General features: G+C 46.9%; 1 protein-coding gene across 6 annotated transcripts in view; it reads right to left on the bottom strand.

Moving 5' to 3' along the window:
* Positions 1–17564, bottom strand: part of Aars (alanyl-tRNA synthetase) — a 22498-nt gene extending 4934 nt beyond the window's left edge. The window contains exons 1-16 of one of the 6 annotated variants that reach the window (XM_029532475.1): positions 17452–17490; positions 16533–16611; positions 14192–14361; positions 11164–11352; positions 10750–10895; positions 9794–9985; positions 9069–9213; positions 8616–8761; positions 8116–8224; positions 7664–7814; positions 6163–6287; positions 5495–5639; positions 3869–4047; positions 2891–3004; positions 1033–1239; positions 397–581 (exon numbers count right to left, since the gene is read on the bottom strand). In XM_029532475.1, coding sequence (XP_029388335.1) covers positions 397–581; positions 1033–1239; positions 2891–3004; positions 3869–4047; positions 5495–5639; positions 6163–6287; positions 7664–7814; positions 8116–8224; positions 8616–8761; positions 9069–9213; positions 9794–9985; positions 10750–10895; positions 11164–11352; positions 14192–14335 — 2177 coding nt within the window. In that variant the 5' untranslated portion in view covers positions 14336–14361; positions 16533–16611; positions 17452–17490. Of the gene's footprint in view, positions 1–396; positions 582–1032; positions 1240–2890; positions 3005–3868; positions 4048–5494; positions 5640–6162; positions 6288–7663; positions 7815–8115; positions 8225–8615; positions 8762–9068; positions 9214–9793; positions 9986–10749; positions 10896–11163; positions 11353–14191; positions 14362–16532; positions 16612–17140 lie in introns of all 6 variants that reach the window. The other 5 variants (XM_029532474.1, XM_021220070.2, XM_029532473.1 and 2 more) reach the window with 5 other exon arrangements.
* Between the last annotated feature and the right edge of the window lie 2699 nt (positions 17565–20263).

The following is a 20263-nucleotide window of genomic DNA, read 5'->3' as shown; positions in this document are numbered from 1 at the left end:
AGTGAGTTCCAGGATAGTCAGGGCTATACAGAGAAACCCTGTCTCAAAAAACAAAAAACAAAAAAAACCAAACCAAAACAAAACAAAAAAAAACCCAAGACATGCTACTGTTGACCACTGAGGGGTCTGACTGGACCGCCAGGCCGTGAAGGCTCTTATTTGGCAAGTCCATTTCTGAGGACTTCATTTTACCCTTAGAAAATGGGAGTCTGAGGGTCAATGGAAGAACACTCGTTTAGCATCTGTGAGGCCCCAAGTTCCTTCCAAAGCATGGCAGATAATAAACAAACACGAATCAATATGGGAATGACCTTTGGCCTAGCCTAGTTTCCCATCCCCACAGGGATGCCAGATGCAGGACAGCTCATCTATTGTTGTCCCTGACAAGGTACTTACGTTCCTCCACAAAACTCAACAGAAGTAAGGGAGCCGGCAGGCCCAGACGGGTCATCCAGCAGCTCTGACACGGGGACCCCAATGGAGACGACTCTCACGGGGTCAGGATAGGTCTCATCAAACACAGCTCGAAGGCCCTGGATGGCTTTTGCTGCTGCCAGGGGACAATCCTGGGTGTAGACAGGCTGCCATACAAAGAAGACAGGAGAGAAGAAAATAAAAAAATCTGTAAAAACCTCTGAAGGCAAGGAAGCGGCCTGGTGAGAATCCGGCCCTGTATCCAGGCTCTAAAGCTGTAACCCCACTGCGTCTGACACACCCTGAGCCCTCTGAAATAACAACCCGTGTTAAAGCAATGAAAACCAGATAGGAATTTCTAACCGTTTTGTTAAACCGCTAGGCAAACACTGTATGTAACTACAAGAGCACTGTCTTGTCTAAGGAGGGAGGAGATCAAAGACACCACCACTATAAAGACAGTTAGGGAAACGTCGCTTTCAGCATCTCTGTGAACAGGTCAGGACATGGTACAACAGAGCGGGAACATCTGGATCACTGAGCCTCCATGACAGGAAGCCATGGTACAGGAAGAGTGCGCCTCAGTCTCCAGAACTCCTCCAACAGGAGAAAGCCTACCTTAGCTGCCTCAATCATGCCATTGACAATCTCCTCAGCCTTCTTGATTTGCTGGGTGGACATGGCTCCCTTGGCAGTGAAGTCAAACCGAAGGCGGTCAGGGGCAACCAGTGAACCTTTCTGGTCCGCTTCCCCAAGCACGGAGCGCAAGGCGAAGTTGAGGATGTGTGTAGCTGTGTGGTTGCTCATGACAGGTCTCCGGCGGGGCTGCAGAGGGCAGAGAGGGCCACTATGGAGCTATCTGCACGTACTAGAACGTTTTGTTGAATATAAGGTTGCTCAGCTTTCTTTACAGAGTGGGCGTATACCTCAGTTCTGGTCAGGAAGGTGTGAGAAGTGAGGGACGGACCAGGCCCTCTCCTCCTTCCTCTGCTTACAACAGGAATAACAAACTAGGGCTGATGGGTCACATGTGACTGGTTGTTTGGATTTTGGTTTTAAGACATAGGCCTGGCCCGGAACTCAAAGACCCATGTGTCTCTGCCTCCCGCGATTAAAGGCTTGAGCCACCATGCCCAGCCTCTTGTTGGTTTTGATAGTGTTTTGTAAATAGGATTACTGGAACACAACTACATTTATCTGTTTACACACATTAAACATGCAGTACCACCTCATAGCTGAGAAACTGTGCTTGATACTGTACCTCTGACCCAAACAACACATCTAACAACTACCGTTCTGGTCCGTGATACTAAATCCTGAGCACACCCTAGGGATGAGCACCAAGCAAAGACAGGCCGGCCCTGGAACGTCTATGCAATGAAACTCACACTGCAGCCTGCATTGCAGCTACTGCTTTACACGTCTGTCCCATGCAAGAGACCCCAGCTTTTTTTCTGTTTCTGAATCAGCGTCACACTCTGTAACCCAAAGGCTGACCTCAAACTCTATGGTCTCACACAGTGCCTGAGTTCCTAGTTTGTTTATATGAGTATACTGTCATTCTCTTCAGACACACCAGAAGAGGACACCAGATCCCATTAGGGATGGTTGTGAGCCACGATGCGGTTGCTGGGAATTGAACTCAGGACCTCTGGAAGAGCAGTCAGTGCTCTTAACTGCTGAGCCACCTCTCCAGCCCCCCTAGTTCTGAATATAAATAAGCTCCTTGACTCCTGAAAAGTTCATGGAGTCTGAAAAGCAATCCACGGGAGAAGAGGATGTTTTAGAGGGTACGACCAAGGTATATTGTATACATGTGTGAAGTTGTTAAAGGATAAATAACACTTATGAAAAGACTAACTTGGGACCAAATGGGCTTGAGGGTTAGCTTCATCCCAAACAATCTACACAATGCACCTACATTGTACACTGTACTTTGCTAACAGTGTCACTTAGGAGGGGCCAACAAAAGGTTTCAGTGGGCAAAGGCGCTTGCCACCAAGATTGATGATCTGAGTTCAATACCTGGGACCCACTTGGTCAGAGCTGACTCCTTTCAGGTTGGCCTCAGCCTCCACATGTGTGCTTGCACATGTGCACAGAGACAAGATATTAAAAACAGGAGGGCATGGTGGTGCTCGCCTGTAATCCCAGTACTTAGGAGGCAGAGGCAGGCAGACCTCTGGGAGTTCAAGGCCAGCCTGGTTTACAAAGTGAATTGCAGGAAAGCCATGGCTCTCTAGATAGCCTCTGTCTCGAAAAGAAGCCAAAAATAAATTTAAAAAGAATTATTAAAAATAAATAAAACTAAGATCAAATGGGGAGCTGGACCAGGGTGGTGAAGGCACATGATTTTAGCATCTGGGAGGCTAGAACAGGATGACCCTAAGGCCAGCTTTAACTCCAAAGTGCTCAAAAGACTGTCTTACCAAGTAAGTAAATATAGATCAAACGTGGACCAATATATGCAACTTACCTCATCAATAAACAGCCGGACTTGATCCCCCACTTTCAGGTTACCATAGATTGTTCCTATGTGCAGCACATACCCGCCTCGCACCTGAGCGTTCTTCACTGTAAACTCAGTTTTCTGCAGGGTCAAGGACAGCCACCAACAAGTAAGTAAAATTTCCAAATCTATCAATTCTCTTTTCATGCACATACACACCCCTACCGTCAGATGATGCACACACTGCCCTGTGATGGACTGGGTAGCCTAGGGTGAACCTGCCTCTTAACCTTGTCTTCTCACTCAGGCGCAGGGATCACACACACACAGCCCCACTGCCAGGTTTATACAGTGTGGGGACGGAGTCCAGGGAGTATGCACACTAAGCAAGTGCTACCAAGTGAGCTGCTCCCTCAGCAAGGGCCATAGCTGCTGCCTCAGCAAGGGCCATTGTTGCTTGCTCAGCAAGGGCCATTGTTGCTTGCTCAGCAAGGGCTGGCTTAAAATCCTATGAAATGGATCCTATCCTACTCTGTCTGCAGGAATCCGCTGCCAAAGGAGACCCGACAGCCAGCAGTGGCCACGCGAGAGGCTGAGGTTTCTCAGAATGCTTGTCCTTCAAGAGTGGTCTCTGCCAGGCCTGCTGATGCCTACCTCTACTCCCAACACGGGAAGGGCTGAGGCAGGCTTACGGGGAGTTCAAGACTGACCTGGGCTATAAGTGTGAGACTCTGCCTCAAAAGCCCAACAAAGACTACCAATCAGCAAGTGAAACAGAGTCCTTATCCTTCTGCATAAGGAAGCATTAGAAAGCAAGTGTTAGCCTCCGCATCCCTCAGGACCTAAGAGCCGGGACAGCGACAGGTATGGCTGCAGAAGAAATATCAACCAAAGAATAAAATAAAAACATCTGTCAAGTCAGCATCCCCAAGGATCAAGAGTGTGAAGGAGACAGAGGACCAGCCCCTGTTTGCATGGCTAACGAGAAAGTTTGTTTGGCCTTACATCCTCACTGCTGTCGTCGACCTTCACCAAGTAGCCTTCATCGTAGATCTGCCCTCCTTGTTCCGCATAGAAACAGGTCTTGTCCAGCACCACTCCGCACTCCTGGCCAGTGACCACCTCGTCCACGAACATCTTTTCCCGACGCAGAGCAAGCACGGTAGCCACTGTACACTCGAACACTGCTCAACAGATGCAGAAATAGGGGGAGACAGGTCAGTGACTCTGGTGATATGTGTATGTATATATATATATATATATATACACTTCCCGCCCCCATGTCTGTGCTGAGATTAAGGATTAAATCTAGACCCTTACACATTACCCAAGCACTCCTCCTTGGAGCTCCCAGCCCCAGCCCAGTTCACATAGTCTTTTTTGTTTTTCTGGTTTTTTTTTTTGTTTTTTTTTGTTTTTTGTTTTTTGTTTTTCAAGACAGGGTTTCTCTGTATAGCCCTGGCTGTCCTGGAACTCACTCTGTAGACCAGGCTGGCCTTGAACTCAGAAATTTGCCTGCCTCTGCCTCCCGAGTGCTGGGATTAAAGGCGTGCGCCACCACGCCCGGCCTTTTTCTGTTTTTTGTATTTGTTTTGGAGACAGGGTCTTATAAAGTAACCATTGCTGGCTTGGAATCCTCTGTATAGACCTGGATAACGTCCAACTCACAGAGATCCACCTGCCTCTGCATCCTGCCTATAGAGATTAAAATCACGTAACATCATACCTGGCTCCAATCACATATTCTTAGTTGCTTTTTGCTCAATTCTATTGCTCAACACTTAGGTCCTAGTTATCTATTAGTATTTTGAAAACCAGCCCATTAGACTTTATAAAAGAACTAGCACAGGGACTCTCCACCAGGGAAATCACTGCTCTGGGTTCTAGTTTCTAAAACTCGGGGGTTTCCTAGGGTACAGGCTGTTAGTGTTAACACTGGGACATTTCTGAGCAAACTGGACAGTTGGTCACCCTGTATCTTAGACACAAACTTGGCAAATCTGATTCTGTCTCATATAATTATAGTAGTCTCTAGTTCAAATCCTCTCTCACACCCACCCACCCACACACACTTAAAGGTAACGGACTTGGGCTGGGCATGGTGGCACACGTGTTTAATCTTAAGCGCTTGGGAGGCTAAGACAGGTGGTGGATTTCTATGAGTTCAAGGCCAGCCTGGTCTAAGTAGGAAGTTCTAAACCAGCCTAGGCTACACAGTAAGACTTGTCTCAAGGAAGCAAAACAAGACAAACAGCCTCACTATGTAGATTTTGGTATAAGAAGATCTCTGCCAGGCAGGCCCATCTATTGCACATCCATTTGTTTATTTAGATTTTCTATGAGTGTGCAGGGTTTAGCAGCTACTATGACTGTGACTGTTTTAAGGCCAGCTGTCTTTTTTCTGCAACATGTTAACAAATAAGAGAAATTGGTTTAAGAGTAGCTGGAACCTCCCTATGATAAAAAAAAAAAACAACTTTCTGTAACTATATTTGAATAGTTAAGGAGACCACCAGCCAAGAGTGCCTGTGAGTATCACCATACAGCATGACCCGCTGGGCACCTTAAGACTGATCTCTTGGAACTCCCCAAACCGAAAGGCAGACAGCAGAAGTTGAAGGCTCAGCGTACCGTAGCTGCCACTGGAGTCTGAGTGGTAGTTATACTTTGGAGCATCATCGGTGGCCTCCAGACCCTTTGCCCGGAGCTCTTCAATAGCGTAAATGTCCAGCATGAGGAGGTCTTCGTCCCCTGCTCCCTTGCCCTGTGACTTCAGCTGTCAAAACAGGAGAGGAAAAAAAGCCTTAGTTATGTCAGTCTAGGAAAAGAGAGACCTGAGCCTTGGCAAAAACTAAGAATGACATCTTTAATCTTTATACTACTGGCATTTGGGGCTAGACCAGCCTTTGCTTTGGGGGCTGTCTTCTTTCATTCCAGGACAATGAGTAGCATCTTGAGGCTCTGGCAACAAGATAACAGGAAACATCCACCCCTGGCTGTGAAAACTAAAAATGCTTAATACACTTGCAAACCATCCAGTGACCGATGCCTCCAGCCGAGCGTCACTGCTCTGGGGGTGGGGGGAGACCTTAAAGGAAGGGAATCCAGTTGCCTGGTGCACGAGCAGGTGCTGCCTCTCATCTCATTCCGCATAACCTTTCTTTCTTTTTTATGATGTTGGCGTTAAGAGAAAAATAGAGGTTGTTTCTTCTTCAGAAAGAGAAAGCAGCCCCAAGGGTGGGGGTGAGTGAGTGAGAAGGGAAGACAGGTGCTTATGAGTCACTCTTCACACTGCTTACCTGGGCCAGTCTCCTCTCTTCCTCAAAGCCATCCATATCTACCACCAGTCCCTTCTCTTCAGCAATCAATCCAGTGAGATCCACTGGGAATCCGTAAGTGTCATAGAGAAGCCAAGCGGTATCGCCTGTGCAGTACACACAAAGGAACTGTGTCAAAATGACATAGACAGATCCTTTCCTTCCTGCCAAGCCCTCCCAGGGCGCTGCTGCGAGTAACTGGAGTTAAGACTTTTAGGTCCAAAGGATAAAGGGTCTCCTGGTAAACTTCTGTTTCCTAATCTGAACACCGTGAGTGAGTTCTTTAATCTCTCTTTTTAAACACTTGACTCCAGTAGAAAGGAAATAAACAGAACGAGAGAGATAGCTTGGAGGTTAGGAGCTCTTGCAGAGGACCTGAGTATCCATGTCAGGCTACTCACCAATACCTATCATTTCCCAGGGGTTCCAGCGCCCTCTTCTGTCCTCTGTGGGCACTACACTCACATGCCAATAATCACATCCCCCAATAATCAAAAAAAGGCAAAACATTTCAGAGATAAAAAGCCTTTAAAATTAATTTTCTCAGCTGATGAAAGACAATGTGGACTCCACATGTTACACTTATGTGCAAAATATGCAGACATAAACACCTATTTGCAATTTCATGCAAACAGATTAAAAAAAATCCTGAAGCATTGGTTACACACTAAACTTTTTTTTATTTTTCTGTTGTTTCTTCTTGAGATAAGATTTTGTTATGTAGCCCAGAGCCTGGCCTTGACCTTGTGACCATCCTGCCTTGGCAGCTACAGTGCTGAGATTACAGCTGACATCTTGCCAACTAATAGTTTACCTCTGAGAAACATATTTGGAAAAGGTTTTCATTTCTGTAGTGTTTGAAGTTTTACCACAGTAAATTCTTCCGATCTCATTACGGATGGTTGTGAGCCACCATGTGGTTGCTGGGATTTGAACTCAGGAACTTCGGAAGAGCAGTCCCACTCTTAACCGCTGAGCCATCTCTCCAGCTCCAGTAAATGCTTTTTTTTTGTTTTTTGTTTTTTGTTTTTGTTTTTGAGACAGGGTTTCTCTGTATAGCCCTGGCTGTCCTGGAACTTACTTTGTAGACCAGGCTGGCCTCGAACTCAGAAATCCGCCTGCCTCTGCCTCCCAAGTTCTGGGACTAAAGGCGTGCTGGGATTAAAGGCATGTGCCACAAAGCCCGGCTTTTTTTTGTTTTTTTTTTACATTTATTTATTATTATATTTAAGTACACTGTAGCTGTCTTCAGACACACCAGAAGAAGGCATCAGATCTCATTACAGATGGTTGTGAGTCACCATGTGGGTGCTGGGATTTGAACTCAGGACCTCCAGAAGAGCAGTCGGCACTCTTAACCGGTGAGCCACCTCTCCAGTCCGTAATTTCTTTTATAATTCATTTTGCTCCAAGTCTTAACTTTACCAAAAGCAGTTTAAGTAAAGTACATTCAACCTTGGCAGAGGGGAGAACTGGGCCTCACCTGGGATGGTTTTGCAGTCTCCTAAGCTCTGAATTTTTCGGTCCAGGATGCGCCGCCCTCTGCTGAGAGTCTTGAGAAACTGTACCTCTTCTTCATTAATGATATCCTTCACCATATCCGGGTCCTTCTTCAGCTCAGGAAATGCATCGCCCTAACAGAAAAGGTTCAGTGTGACCAGACTATTTCATGAAACACCCTCCTTCTTTTTTAAGATGGAGATTCATTCTATATGCAGTCCTGGCAGGCCTATAACTTACACGGTATAGATCAGGCTGGCCTCAGACTCACCTGCCTCTGCCTCTCAAGTGCTGGGATCAAAAGTGTGCACCACCATTCCAGACCACCATGAGCTCTCTCTTAAAATGTCCATCCACAGAATATTACCACCTATCATATCCCTCTTAGACTATGGCTTCAGCACAGAAGATAAAAGCAGAGATTTTCCTACGCACCAGGGATTGAACGACAACATCAACCAATGTAGCGAAGAAACCCCTGCTGGCATTCAGTTTCTCGTGGGAATATCGAACAGCTCGGCGAAGGATCCGTCTCAGCACGTACCTGTGAGAGGCAGACCCTAGTGTTAGCTAGGAGACACCCCTGGCTGAGGGGCCCACGGTAGCTACTTTAAAACATCAGTTTTCCGTTTCCTCTGCTTATGCAGAGAGTTTGTTTAGCTACCCAAGCCCACCTTGTCAGGAATGCAGTTTCCTTGGCTGAGTCAGTATCTATCCCTACCCTGCCACGACCTGTCTGATAGCTTTAGTGCCTGCTTTGCCTCTTACTTAGTAGAAACTATTAAACAGTGTAGCCTTAAACTACACTAAAACAACCGTTAGCTGTTAAAAGGAGGGGGGGAAGGGGATCCCCCGACTCCACAAAAGACAACAACGCGACAGTAATCAAGTATGGCTTTGAGCTCCAGTCAGAACACTCAGTGTGACCGACTCACCCCCGTCCTGTGTTGTCAGGCCGGCCGCCATCAGCCAGCGCCACAGTGATGGTCCGGGCGTGGTCAGCCAGAACCCGGTAGGCCATGTCGATTCCATCCGCATCCTCCGCACCAACCTTCCCAGTATACGGCCGGGCACCAGTGCCCTACAGGTGACCAGAGAGGGGGCCAATGAGACAGTCCTGCCCCTGCTGCCTCACACGAGCAGGCTCCTAGAGGGTGCAGAAGTCTGGGAGAAGATGACTATCCTGCCATATGCCACACGCCCTAGCCCTGGCGATTGGCATAGCATGCCTTTACTCAGAGAGGGCATGCTGACAGTAATGGTGCAGGCAGACAGCAGCAAGTACTTTGGGCTGTCAAAGCACATGGCCATTCACTTATAACGTCAGTGCTAAAAGTCCACCCTGCAGACCTCCATAGAGGCGTCCACGTTCGCAACCTGATCAATACCTTCTGAATGGCTTCGAAGTAAGGCACGAAAAGGTCGGTGTCATAGTTGGACATCTTGTTCTGCAGCACAGAAACCAGTCTCTCCAGGCCCATCCCTGTGTCAATGCTTTTCTTGGGAAGAGGTTTCAGAACACCATCCGACTCCCTGAATGACAGATACAAAAAGGAAGCTGGAAAGGGCCCCAGGCTGCTCCTTGCTGGGTTAACAGTCATTTAGCATTGTTGGAAAGCTGCTATTATTCACCATTTGCCATTGTCTGCTTTGTGAAAGGGGGGTGGGGGGGGTGAATACATACCCAGCCTCCTTGTCTTACTTGTTATTTTAGGGGTGGGGATGGTGTTGAGATAGTGTCTCTCTGCATAGCCCTGGCTGTCCTTGAATTCACTCTGTAGACCAGGCTAGCCTCAAATGCAGAGATCCGCCTGCCCCTGCCTCCTGAATGCTGGGATTAAAGGCCTGCGCCACCACACACAGAGCCTTAGTCTTAAGTAGAAAGCAGATGGTTCAGGAAGGCATTCTATGAGATAAGGTTGGTTTTTAAATCGGTCCACCCCATCCCGGGGAGCCGACGGAGGCGTGACAGCACCTCGAGAGCCCGGGAGCGCCTGAAGCATAGGGCTGATCTCTGGCTCCAAAAGTAAAGACTGCAGACAACCTTTGGCCAAGAAGGTCTGGTTAAAGAAAAGGAACTGCTCTTAGCGGGAAGGAGCAGGGCCCACACTACCTGTTATACTGGATGAACACGAGGTTCCAGATCTCCAGCACGTTGGGGTCATCCTGGTTGACAAGGTGCGCGGCGTCCCGGCCACCAATGCGGTCGTAGTGGATCTCGCTGCAGGGACCACAGGGACCCGTGTCGCCCATCTCCCAGAAGTTGTCCTTCATGTTGCCGGGGAGGATTCTGGCTTCATCCAGTCTGCACAGGACGAGGAAGAGTAACCCACTTGAAGCCGTCGACAGAAATCCCTCCAGGACTTGCTTCTACCACACACGGAACCCTGAGTCCTTATGAAGAAGTAAGTCCTACTGCTAGGCAAGCATGACCTTCAGAGGTCATGGGTGAGACAGAGGCTTGCTATGTAGCCAAAGCTAGTCCCGAATTCAGGATGCTGCTGCCTCTCTGCCACCAGGGTATAAAGATTATAGGTATGCCATCAAACCTGGGTGTCACATGAAACTCAATAATTAAATACCAAGTGGCTGGGGTATAGTTATATACCTAAGTGTTTATTTGGAACTCACTGTAAAGAGGGAAAGGTTGGGGTGGGTGAGTAACTGTCCTGAACCAACCTACCTTTCCTTCCTTCCTTCCTTCCTTCCTTCCTTCCTTCCTTCCTTCCTTCCTTCCTTCCTCCCTTCCTCCCTTCCTCCCTCCCTCCCTCTCTCCCTCCCTCCCTCCCTCCCTCTCTGTCTCTTTCATTCAAGAAATTTGTATAATATATATGCGTGCTCTATCTGCATGCACAGAAGAGGACATCAGATCATGTTACAGATGATTGAGTCACCATGTGGTTGCTGGGAATTGAACTCAGGACCTCTTGAAGAGCAGTCAGTGCTCTTAACTGATGAGCCATCACCCCTTCCCCCCTTTTTAAGATAAAGAATTTCAAAAAAAAAAAATTCTGCAAGAGCAGTTATGAGCTCTCAACTACTGAACCACTTCTCCAGCCCCTCTCTTACCCTAAATTTTGCCAGATCTGTTTGCACTCCAGATCTGGCTCTAGGCCGGCTGCCTCATCCCCACCAAAGTAAGTGACATAGAGTCTTTCAACTGGAATACCAAACTCCTGGGTAAGAAGCTCCAGGGCCATCTTACAGGCCAATTCCTACAAAAAGAAAAATCCAGAACATGGCTTCAAACCAACAGTATCTTCATTATAAACCAAAAAATTCAACTTACCTAGAAAATAGAAACTGAAACATCAAATGATACATGCTTCCTAGGGAGTCTCGGAATTATTGAATGCCCTTCATTCCCCAAACCTCCTAAATGATATTTTATGTTTTAAAACAATCAAAATTTAAAACCCCATCCCCTTTGTGGAAATGAGCCTTATGTTAGAAAAAAAAAAAAAAAAAAAAAATCTAAGTTACCTTGAAATAGTCCCCAAAAGACCAGGAGCCCAGCATCTCAAAGAAGGTATGGTGGTAGACATCCTTGCCCACGTCATCCAGGTCGTTGTGCTTGCCCCCAGCTCGGATGCATTTCTGGGTATTGGCCGCTCTGCTCAGCTTCGCCATAGGGTGAGACGGGTCAATTGTGTTTAGGAAGATGGGTTTGAACTAAAACAGGAGAAAGGGACAGCATGGCTTCTACAGTACAGCTATGTCGAGTGTGCGTGACCCATGGGCGTGCCCCAGGTCTCTGAGCAGTGCCCCTCACCCTTCCTATTGCTGCGACACTTTACTGCAGCTCCTCGTGTTGCCCCTCACCCTTCCTATTGCTGCNACACTTTACTGCAGCTCCTCGTGTTGCCCCTCACCCTTCCTATTGCTGCGACACTTTACTACAGCTCCTCATGTTGCGGTGACACCAACCACAAAAGTACTCTGTCGCTACTTCATAACTGATGTTGAATCATGCTATAAACTGTTATGAATCATAACATAGACATCTGATTGTGACCCCCCCCCAAAGGGGTCACGACCTACAGGTTAGGAACCGCTATCTTAAGATCATCTCAGAAGAATTCATGTGACAAATGAATATGCTCACTTGGGAGTAAAGGTGACAAGGAAGGAAAGTACTGACACCCTCGAGCTGATGAAGGACTGGGTATGTAGATAAATAGATGCAAGCAACATATACATAAAATAGAAATAAATCGTTTTTTTTGTTTTTTAAAAAAAAGACTTGGGCTGGAGAGATGGCTCAGCGGTTAAGAGCACTGACTGCTGTTCCGGAGGTCCTGAGTTCAATTCCCAGCAACCACATGGTGGCTCACAACCATCTGTCATGGGATCTGATATACTCTTCTGGTGTGTGTCAGAAGTCAGCTACAGTGTACTCGTATAACTATAATAAATAAATAATATTTAAAAAAAAAAAAAAAAAAGACTTGAAGGGGCTGGATGAGATGGTTCGGGGGTTCAAAGAACTTGCTGTTCCTACAGAGGACCCAGATTCAATTCTCAGCACCCACATGATAGCTCACAACCATCTGAAACTCCAGCTCCAGGGGATTTAAAACCCTCTTCTGGTAGGCACACGTGGTATACAGACAAAATACCCGTGCATATAATATAAACATTAAAAAAAAAAGTGTGTGCTAGGGCTGGGTTTGGTGGTCCATGAATATAATCCCAGCTTTTGGGAGGCAGAAGCAGGTGGATCTCTGAGTTCTAGCCCAGCCTGGTCTACAGAGTGAGTTCCAGGATAGCTGGGACTATGTAGAGAAACCCTGTCTTAAAAAAATAAACAAACAAATAGAGCGCTATAGTAACTACCTAGCTACACTGCGAGACCAGGGTAATCAGGACAGATCTCCGCGTTCCAGGGTCAGGTGCTCCCACATACATGTAACAAGAGGGCTGAGGGTATAGAGTGCTTGCTGATCATGTCTTGAAGCCCCAGGTTCAATCCCCAGTAAGAAAGGAGAGAAAACAAATATTTTTTTTTGACAATTAAATTAATTTTAATAAAAAAAATGAGAAGACCTTTTTTACAATATGGAGTCACATATGTCTTTACACTGTTTATATACCTGGTACCTAAGGAAATCCAAAAAAAAAAAAAAAGCATCAAATTTCTCGGATCTGAGTTATTTGCTGTGGATGCTGGGAACCAAACTCGGATAGCATTGAGTAAACAGCACAGGTCCAAACCATGTCATGTAGTATGAGATGACGAGGCTCCTTTACTCCTGTCCTCTAAATGGGATGAAACTCTCCACTATGACCACGTGGTCACCAAAGAGGAAAACAAATATCTGTAAGAAAACTTCTCAGCTTTCTTTTTTTATGTGCATCAGTGTTTTGCTTGCATATGTTTGTGTATCGCATGCGTGCCTAGTGCCAAAGAGCCAGAGGAGTAGCATTGGATCCCTAGAGGTGAAGTTACAGATGGCTGTGAGACACCTTGTGTGCTGGGAATTGAACCCCGGTCCTCAGGACAAGCAAGCAGCCAGTGCTCTCAAGTGTTGAGCCATCTCTCCAGCCTCCCAAACATTCCAATAAAAATAGGGTTTTTTTTTTTTTCCTCAAAAGAAACGGACAATGAAGAGAAGAAAAAATAAAATCTTAAACAACTTTTTTTTTTTTTTTTGCAGGGTGAGGGTAATATCATACAGGGCTGTAGCTATGTACCTTTCTAAGTCTGCCCACTTTCCCAATTACTTGGAAAAGTATGGCTTCCTTTTTCTTTTTCTTTTCTTTTTTGTGTTTTTTTCGAGACAGGTTTTCTCTGTGTAGCCCTGGCTGTCCTCGAACTCAGAAATCCGTCTGCCTTTGCCTCTGCCTCTGCTGGGACTAAAGGCGTGCTCCACCACGCCTGGCTCCTTTTCTTCTTTCTATGACTTGGACTTCCTTTCTCCTTCTCTAAAGCTCCTCTCCCTGCCCTGCCACATGGCTGATTGCCGTCCATAACTGCTTAACAGCATGGTTTTTTTTGTTTGTTTGTTTTTTTGGTTTTTTTGAGACAGGGTTTCTCTGTGCAGTCCTGGCTGTCCTGGAACTCACTGTGTAGACCAGGCTGGCCTCGAACTCAGAAATCCGCCTGCCTCTGCCTCCTGAGTGCTGGGATTAAAGGCGTGTGCCACCCTGGCTATCCTGGAACTCACTATGACCTTGAGTGGGGATCCCCTCCTGCCTCTGCCTCTTGATTGCTAAGATTAAACCTTGTACCACTATACCAGGGCTATTACCGGGCCTATCAAATTCTTGATGTCAAAGGCCAGAAAAGAGTCTTTCCAAGACCCATTTAAAAATGATCTTCTTGGCGGAATGTGGGAGCCATGCTCCCAGCTCCTCTTCCTTCTAACCATCACACACAAGCAGTAAGTACTGTTCTTTTCAGGAAAAGTCACTCGCGTTGACCTGCTACGTTCCACAGCCCGGGTTGTGCTTGCCCGCCGCTCTGCTGCCCTCAGCCAGCCAGGCGGGCAGAGAGGAGGAAGACCTTTACCTGGTTCATGCCAGCGTTGGCGAAGAGCAGAGTGGGGTCGTCCAGAGGGATGGTGGCAGAAGAGTGGACATAAGTGTGCTCATTTCGTTTGAAGAAGTTTATAAACCGCTCTCGGATCTCTCGTGCTGTTAGAGTGGCCTCCATCTCTCAAAGTCTCCTCGGAGAACTAACTGGAAGAAGGAATGACGGGGAGTTAGGGAAATAAAAGTAAAAGTGGGGATTACACAAGACTCGTGTCATTTCAAGCCAAGTCAAAGAATGACATGGGTTAGCTGTTTCTTTGATCCTAAAACCTTCCTGTTGCAATATCCCAGGTTACAGTCAACCTCACTGGGAAATCTTTGCTGCCTCAGCAGAGTGGCCCCGGCTGTCTTCCCCCTGTTGACTTCTCCAGCAAAGCAGGGCTCTTCTTCATGTTTTCATTTATTACCAAATGTGCACTGAGCACTTACTGCCAGGAAGCAGCAAGGGTTACCTCAACAAAAGGGGGAGTCTGTATCCACTGGCCTGAGGAGCTTCCAAGCTCTTTGTTAACCTACAGGCTGAGAAGGTTGTACAAAGTTCCATCTCCCCAAAGGCACAGCTGCCAGGTTTGGGCTGACACTTGTGTCAGTGGCTGTGAACCCAGGGATAAGCCCATCTGCGCCACGGACCACCCTAAAGTATCAGGAGTGTACCAACCTCTACGTAGCCTAAACCTCCAGAGCCTTGGCTGGGAAAGAGCCGGGTTCTAGCCATGAGATTGCAAAGAACTGGGGCTGTCTATATACAACTCGGTGGTGGAGTCTGCATCATTTTGAAATAAGCATGCTATTTGCTATTGGAAGAACGAACCCAGGGACTCAGAAGAGGCAACTTTATAGCGCCAAAACATTTTCATGTGTATTATCACATCCCTGAAAGGCAGGGCATGTGTAGGGTGGGGATGACAGGTTTTGGTGGTGTGCACCAACCAACGTCTAGTGTTGTAGTGTTCTGCTGTGCTGGGTATCCTGACAAATGAAAACTGTCTCATTTGTGACATCATCTAAACGTCTCTAGAATTCTAGAGCCAGCTCTAACCTTAACTGCACCACTTTAGCTTGAGTTCCTTGTGGAACAGGACCTTGTGAGCATCAAAAAAAAAAAAAATTATGGAACTGGACACTATTTTACACTCATTAGCACAGAGGGTTTTTTTTTTGTTTTGTTTTGGTTTTTGTTTTTTTTTTTGGTTTTTCGAGACAGGGTTTCTCTGTGCAGCCCTGGCTGTCCTAGAATTCACACTGTGGACTCAGGCCTGTCTCTGCCTCCTGAGTGCTGGGATTAAAGGCGTGCACCACCACTGCCCCCAAAGGGGCAAAAAGATGGTGACACAGGCTGAGTAGGGGAAAAAAAATGGACTTGCATTCCCACAGGGTCTTGCTAGTCACCATAAGGAGTCAAGGTTTTCAGAAATCTTGTCACACCGCCTTCTCTTTTCAGCCCTCCTTAACAACGGTTACAGATTGACTTTACCTTTAGAGTCATAGTTGCTCAAGAAAACAAACTGCTTCTCTACACAGACAAGCTGAGGGAACATTACATTCAAGAGCACATTTGAACCTCCCATCTTTGCCTATGCAATGAACTCAGACTGTATGCTAAGAACCAGTGCCCTCCATATGGAGGCCACTACATACAGACATCACCAGAGTTGTATACTGGGATCTAACATGTTGTCCATTACCCTATGGAGACTGAAGGCTGTTCAAAGCCATGTCCCCACCCAGACCATCCCAGGGCTCAGAAAGCTGAGGAAGGAAAATGGAGGGTTCCAGATCAGAAACCCAGCCCCCAATAAATAAATAAAGTTTCCATCATTAAAACTTGTTCTTTCAGCCGGGAGTGGTGGCGCACGCTTTTAATTCCAGCACTCGGGAGGCAGAGGCAGGCAAATTTCTGAGTTCCAGAACAGCCATGGCTACACAGAGAAACCCTGTCTGGAAAAACCAAAAAACAAACAAACAAACAAACAAACAAACAAAAAAACTTGTTCTTTCCTCAATGTACATAACACATCTGTAGCAGAGGCAGGTCTGAAACCAGTACATCACAGCAGGGGCTTAAAGACCTTCAGAACTTTATTTATTTGTTTGTATTTGCAAGCTTGGGGCCAGACCCAGGGCCTTGAATTACAAGGTGACTTAAGCCACAGGACCTTGCCATTCTGCCTGACCTCTCCTCTTCCTAACAACTTCGTTTTGATCAATCACAAAGAAACATACTTAAGCAAACCTTTCCTTTCTTCACCAGGTTCCCCCCTCTTTATACTGTCTTATAGTCTCAAATGATTTATTTGATATAACTATTGAATGCTCACCTCCCAATCACAGTATATGTTACATCTCGGTAGGAATCCTGGCTGGCTTCAGTTCACCGTTACAGTGTGTTTTCAGTATCTAGTAAAGCGGTTGTCACACATGCTCATGATTAATTATACTAATCTGTAAATAGCACACTCTGCACTAACGTACTCCAAAAGCACACCAGGAAACTTATTCTGTTTGAAAAATTGCTGAATATATTTGTTCCAAGGTAGCAACTATTCTGTTATTAAGAATCGAGTCGGGCCGAGGGTTGTAGCACATGCCTTCGGTCCCACCACTCTTGAGGTTCTCTGTGAGTCGAGGCCAGCCTGGTCTACATAGTGAAACCCTGTCTCAAAACAGCAACAGAAAGAATCGAGTCTGGAATGCTGGCTCACGCCTGTAATTCCAACACTCGAAACGCTGAGGCAGGAGAACTGCCGGGAGTTCAAGGCCAGCCCGGGCTACAGAGTTGAGTTCAGGCCAGTCTGGGGTAAGGTGTGAGAACCTAATAAAGAATGAATGAAGATGCCTCTTAGAGAGACTCCATCCATCTTGGTCACCCTGCTCTTTAGGCCCGGTTCCCTAACCCCCTAAGAGATTAAAATTAGAGGAGACAAACCCTTAGCTCTGGGTGGCAACTGAAGAGCAACCGCGATCTTCCCAAGGTCTTGGTCCTCCGCAAGTCCACCCGAAACCACACCACTCTCAGTGCTCCGAGGAGTAGCAAAAGCTACTCCTTTCCTATCTCCAGCTCCGGCGGAGCCCGGGTCCTGACCCAGGCCAGGGGCGGGACCGCCCGGCAGCCCGCTGCAGCTGCCCCTCCCCCTCCAAGCGCCGGCTCTTCTCGTAGAGCTCTCGGGGCTCACTTGCTTTTTTCCCCAGGGTCCGGGTCTCCAGGTCCTTCCTTACCCGGAGTCCACCGCCACTCACCCTCAGCTACCTGCTCCCTCCGATGCGCACACACAGCTATATCCACCCGCCACAGCCGGTACCAGAGCCGTACCTCACCATCCAATCAGGGCGCTCTGATGAAAAGTGACCCGCTACGCCTAGTCATCCACTGATATGATTGGTCCACTCACATGCCAATCATTCGGAGCTCGAATGAGCTAACAAGCCGGTTTCTGGGAAGGCTCCTGGGCTCGGCTGATGCAATGCTCAAGAAAGCTAGGACTTGGGGTGTCACGTGACAGGGTTGACTATTGGCTTCAGGAGGCCGACATTTTGGGTTCTATTGACAAAGCCCTAATAGTTGACAGTTATCAAGGGGGATGAAAACATGAATTTGGTGGCGATCGCAGATTCTGGCATAGGACTCCTGTTTAACTGCAAAGTGATACGCGTACCTCGAAGGTTCGTTTTTCAGCCTTTGGAAACGGAGCAAGGTGGCCTTGAAATCAGGGGATTTGCCAGTATTACAGGTGTGCACCGATCAAATGTTCTTATTGTTACCGTGTATAGATCTGTATGCCTTCTTTAACGGCAACCTGGACTGAAATAAGTGCTTCAATCACGCCGAAGCGCTCTAGCACTGACCGATACGTCGGGTTCTCACTTTGAGACTGGGTCTGGATAAACTGTCCAGGTTGGCCTTGAAATTTGCACTCTTGTCTTAGCCTCCGGAGTAGGCTGTGCCATTAGGCATAGCTTTATATTTGTCCTTCAGGTCCCAATTTGAAGAAATTTGGGTCTTGAATTTGAAGAGGAAGAAATGACGTAACCCAAGTTAAAGGACATCTGTCCCTCTGTTTGCTTTAGAAAAAAGTCAACATTCTTAAGAAAAGCCTATACCGGTGACGAACATCCATAATCCCAGCACTTGAGAGAAAAGAGGATTGGAGTTTAAGGCCACCCTTGGGCCTTGGGCACAGTCTCAAAATAACACACACAAAACCTAAAATCTATAGGCAAGGTATCACACTAAAAAGTTCACACACTGTTTACTTTTTAAAATGTATTATCAGGTCTGCCAGTACCACTTTTTCACAGATGAGGAAACCCCAAATTACACAAAAACTGTTTCATGATGTTGTACAGTTTTACAAAACAAAGAGAGCCATAAATCAAGGAAAATTTAAAATATAGTGGTGGTTATCTCTGAGAGGCGACTATAGCAAGATGGAAGGCTTTTCTATAGACCCAAGATGTTATCTGATGGCATCTTTAGCTTTATGGATGGTGGAAGCTAGCGGTCTGGTAGGTTAATAGATTTCAAATGGTTTCTATCTGTTAGTACAAGACTTTATTAGATCAAACACAGAAATGGACAAAGAATGGCTGTTTCCAGAAGGCCAGAACTAGTCCAAGACAAATTAAATTAGCCTCTTGACTTGTGACATTCCTGTCTTCACAGTACTGACCTCAGATCTAATCAGTCAATTCGTATCCACAGATATAGTCTCTTTCCAGTTTTTGTTCACAGCCCTTGGCTATCAACTCAACAAATAAACCAGGATGGCCTTGAATTCACACAGACCTGCCTGCCTCTGCCTCCCAAGTGCTAGGTTAAAGGCAGGTGCCATGACAGTTGGACGGGATCATCATTTTTTTTTTTTTCCGAGACAGGGTTTCTCTGTGTAGCCCTGGCTGTCCTGGAGCTCACTCTGTAGACCAGGCTGGCCTCGAACTCAGAAATGCACCTGCCTCTGCCTCCCGAGTGCTGGGATTAAAGGCATGCGCCACCATGCCTGGCCCTTTTTTCTTTTTTCTTTTTCTTTTTTTTTAAGATTCATCTATTTATTATATGTAAGTACACTGTAGCTGTCTTCAGACACTCCAGAAGAGGGAGTCAGATCATGTTAAGGATGGTTGTGAGCCACCATGTGGTTCCTGGGATTTGAACTCTGCACCTTTGGAAGAGCTGTTGGGTGCTCTTACCCGCTGAGCCATCTCACCAGCCCTCAGCATTTCTTAAAATGTAGCCACTACTGCTGTGAAGGAATTTATACTCATTGGTCAATTCAGCAACAAATGACAAACTTGAAACTTCAAGTGACCAGAGGAAGGCATCTATAGGTCTTTGGCGAGAACATGCTTACTGCGCATGCGCAAGCTAGAGCCGTTCCCTGCCCCTCTTATGATTGGCTGGGAGGAGTCAACTTCAAAGCCTCAGCCAATGGAGCTTCGGCTTGACTTCGACTTCGTGTGGCCGTTGGTGAAGCCTAACTGCCATGTTGCGAGGCGGCGATGGCCGCAGCTGCTGGCCCAGTCGAGGTCGAACCCGAGCCCGAGCCCAAGTGCGGAATCCACTTTCCCTGCCCCTGACTGGTGTGAGTATCTGTGCAGTTGCTTTCCTTCCGTACATTTAGGCGCTTGGCTCGCTGCTGGAAAGAACGCAGGGGAATAAATGAACGAGTAAAAGCTAAGGAGACTCCATCATCAGCAGAGCACCGAGCCCCAGGCCTTTGAGATCTCCCAGCCTAAGGGACAGCCTACCATGAGTTAGCAACCGGGCTGGCCTCGGCAACATGGAAATAAGTATAGGAGACTGAATTGGTCTTTCCTCACCCACCACTTTTGACACCACGTTCTTTTTCCTTAGAAGTCCTCAGCTATGTTGGGGGGGTTGACTCGAGAGTCTAGATTTTTTTGTTTGCTTGCTTGCTTATTTGTTTGTTTTGAAACGGGGTTCTCTTTAACAGCACTGGCTGGCCTGGAACTTGTTCTGTAAACCAGGCTGTCCTCGAACTCAGATCCACCCACCTCTCTCCCAAGTGCTGGGATTAATTAAAGGCATGCGCCA

The sequence above is a fragment of the Mus pahari genome, chromosome 20, assembly GCF_900095145.1.
Source record: "Mus pahari chromosome 20, PAHARI_EIJ_v1.1, whole genome shotgun sequence".
Classification (NCBI taxonomy): domain Eukaryota; kingdom Metazoa; phylum Chordata; class Mammalia; order Rodentia; family Muridae; genus Mus; species Mus pahari.
This window is presented reverse-complemented; position numbering and strand designations above follow the sequence as displayed.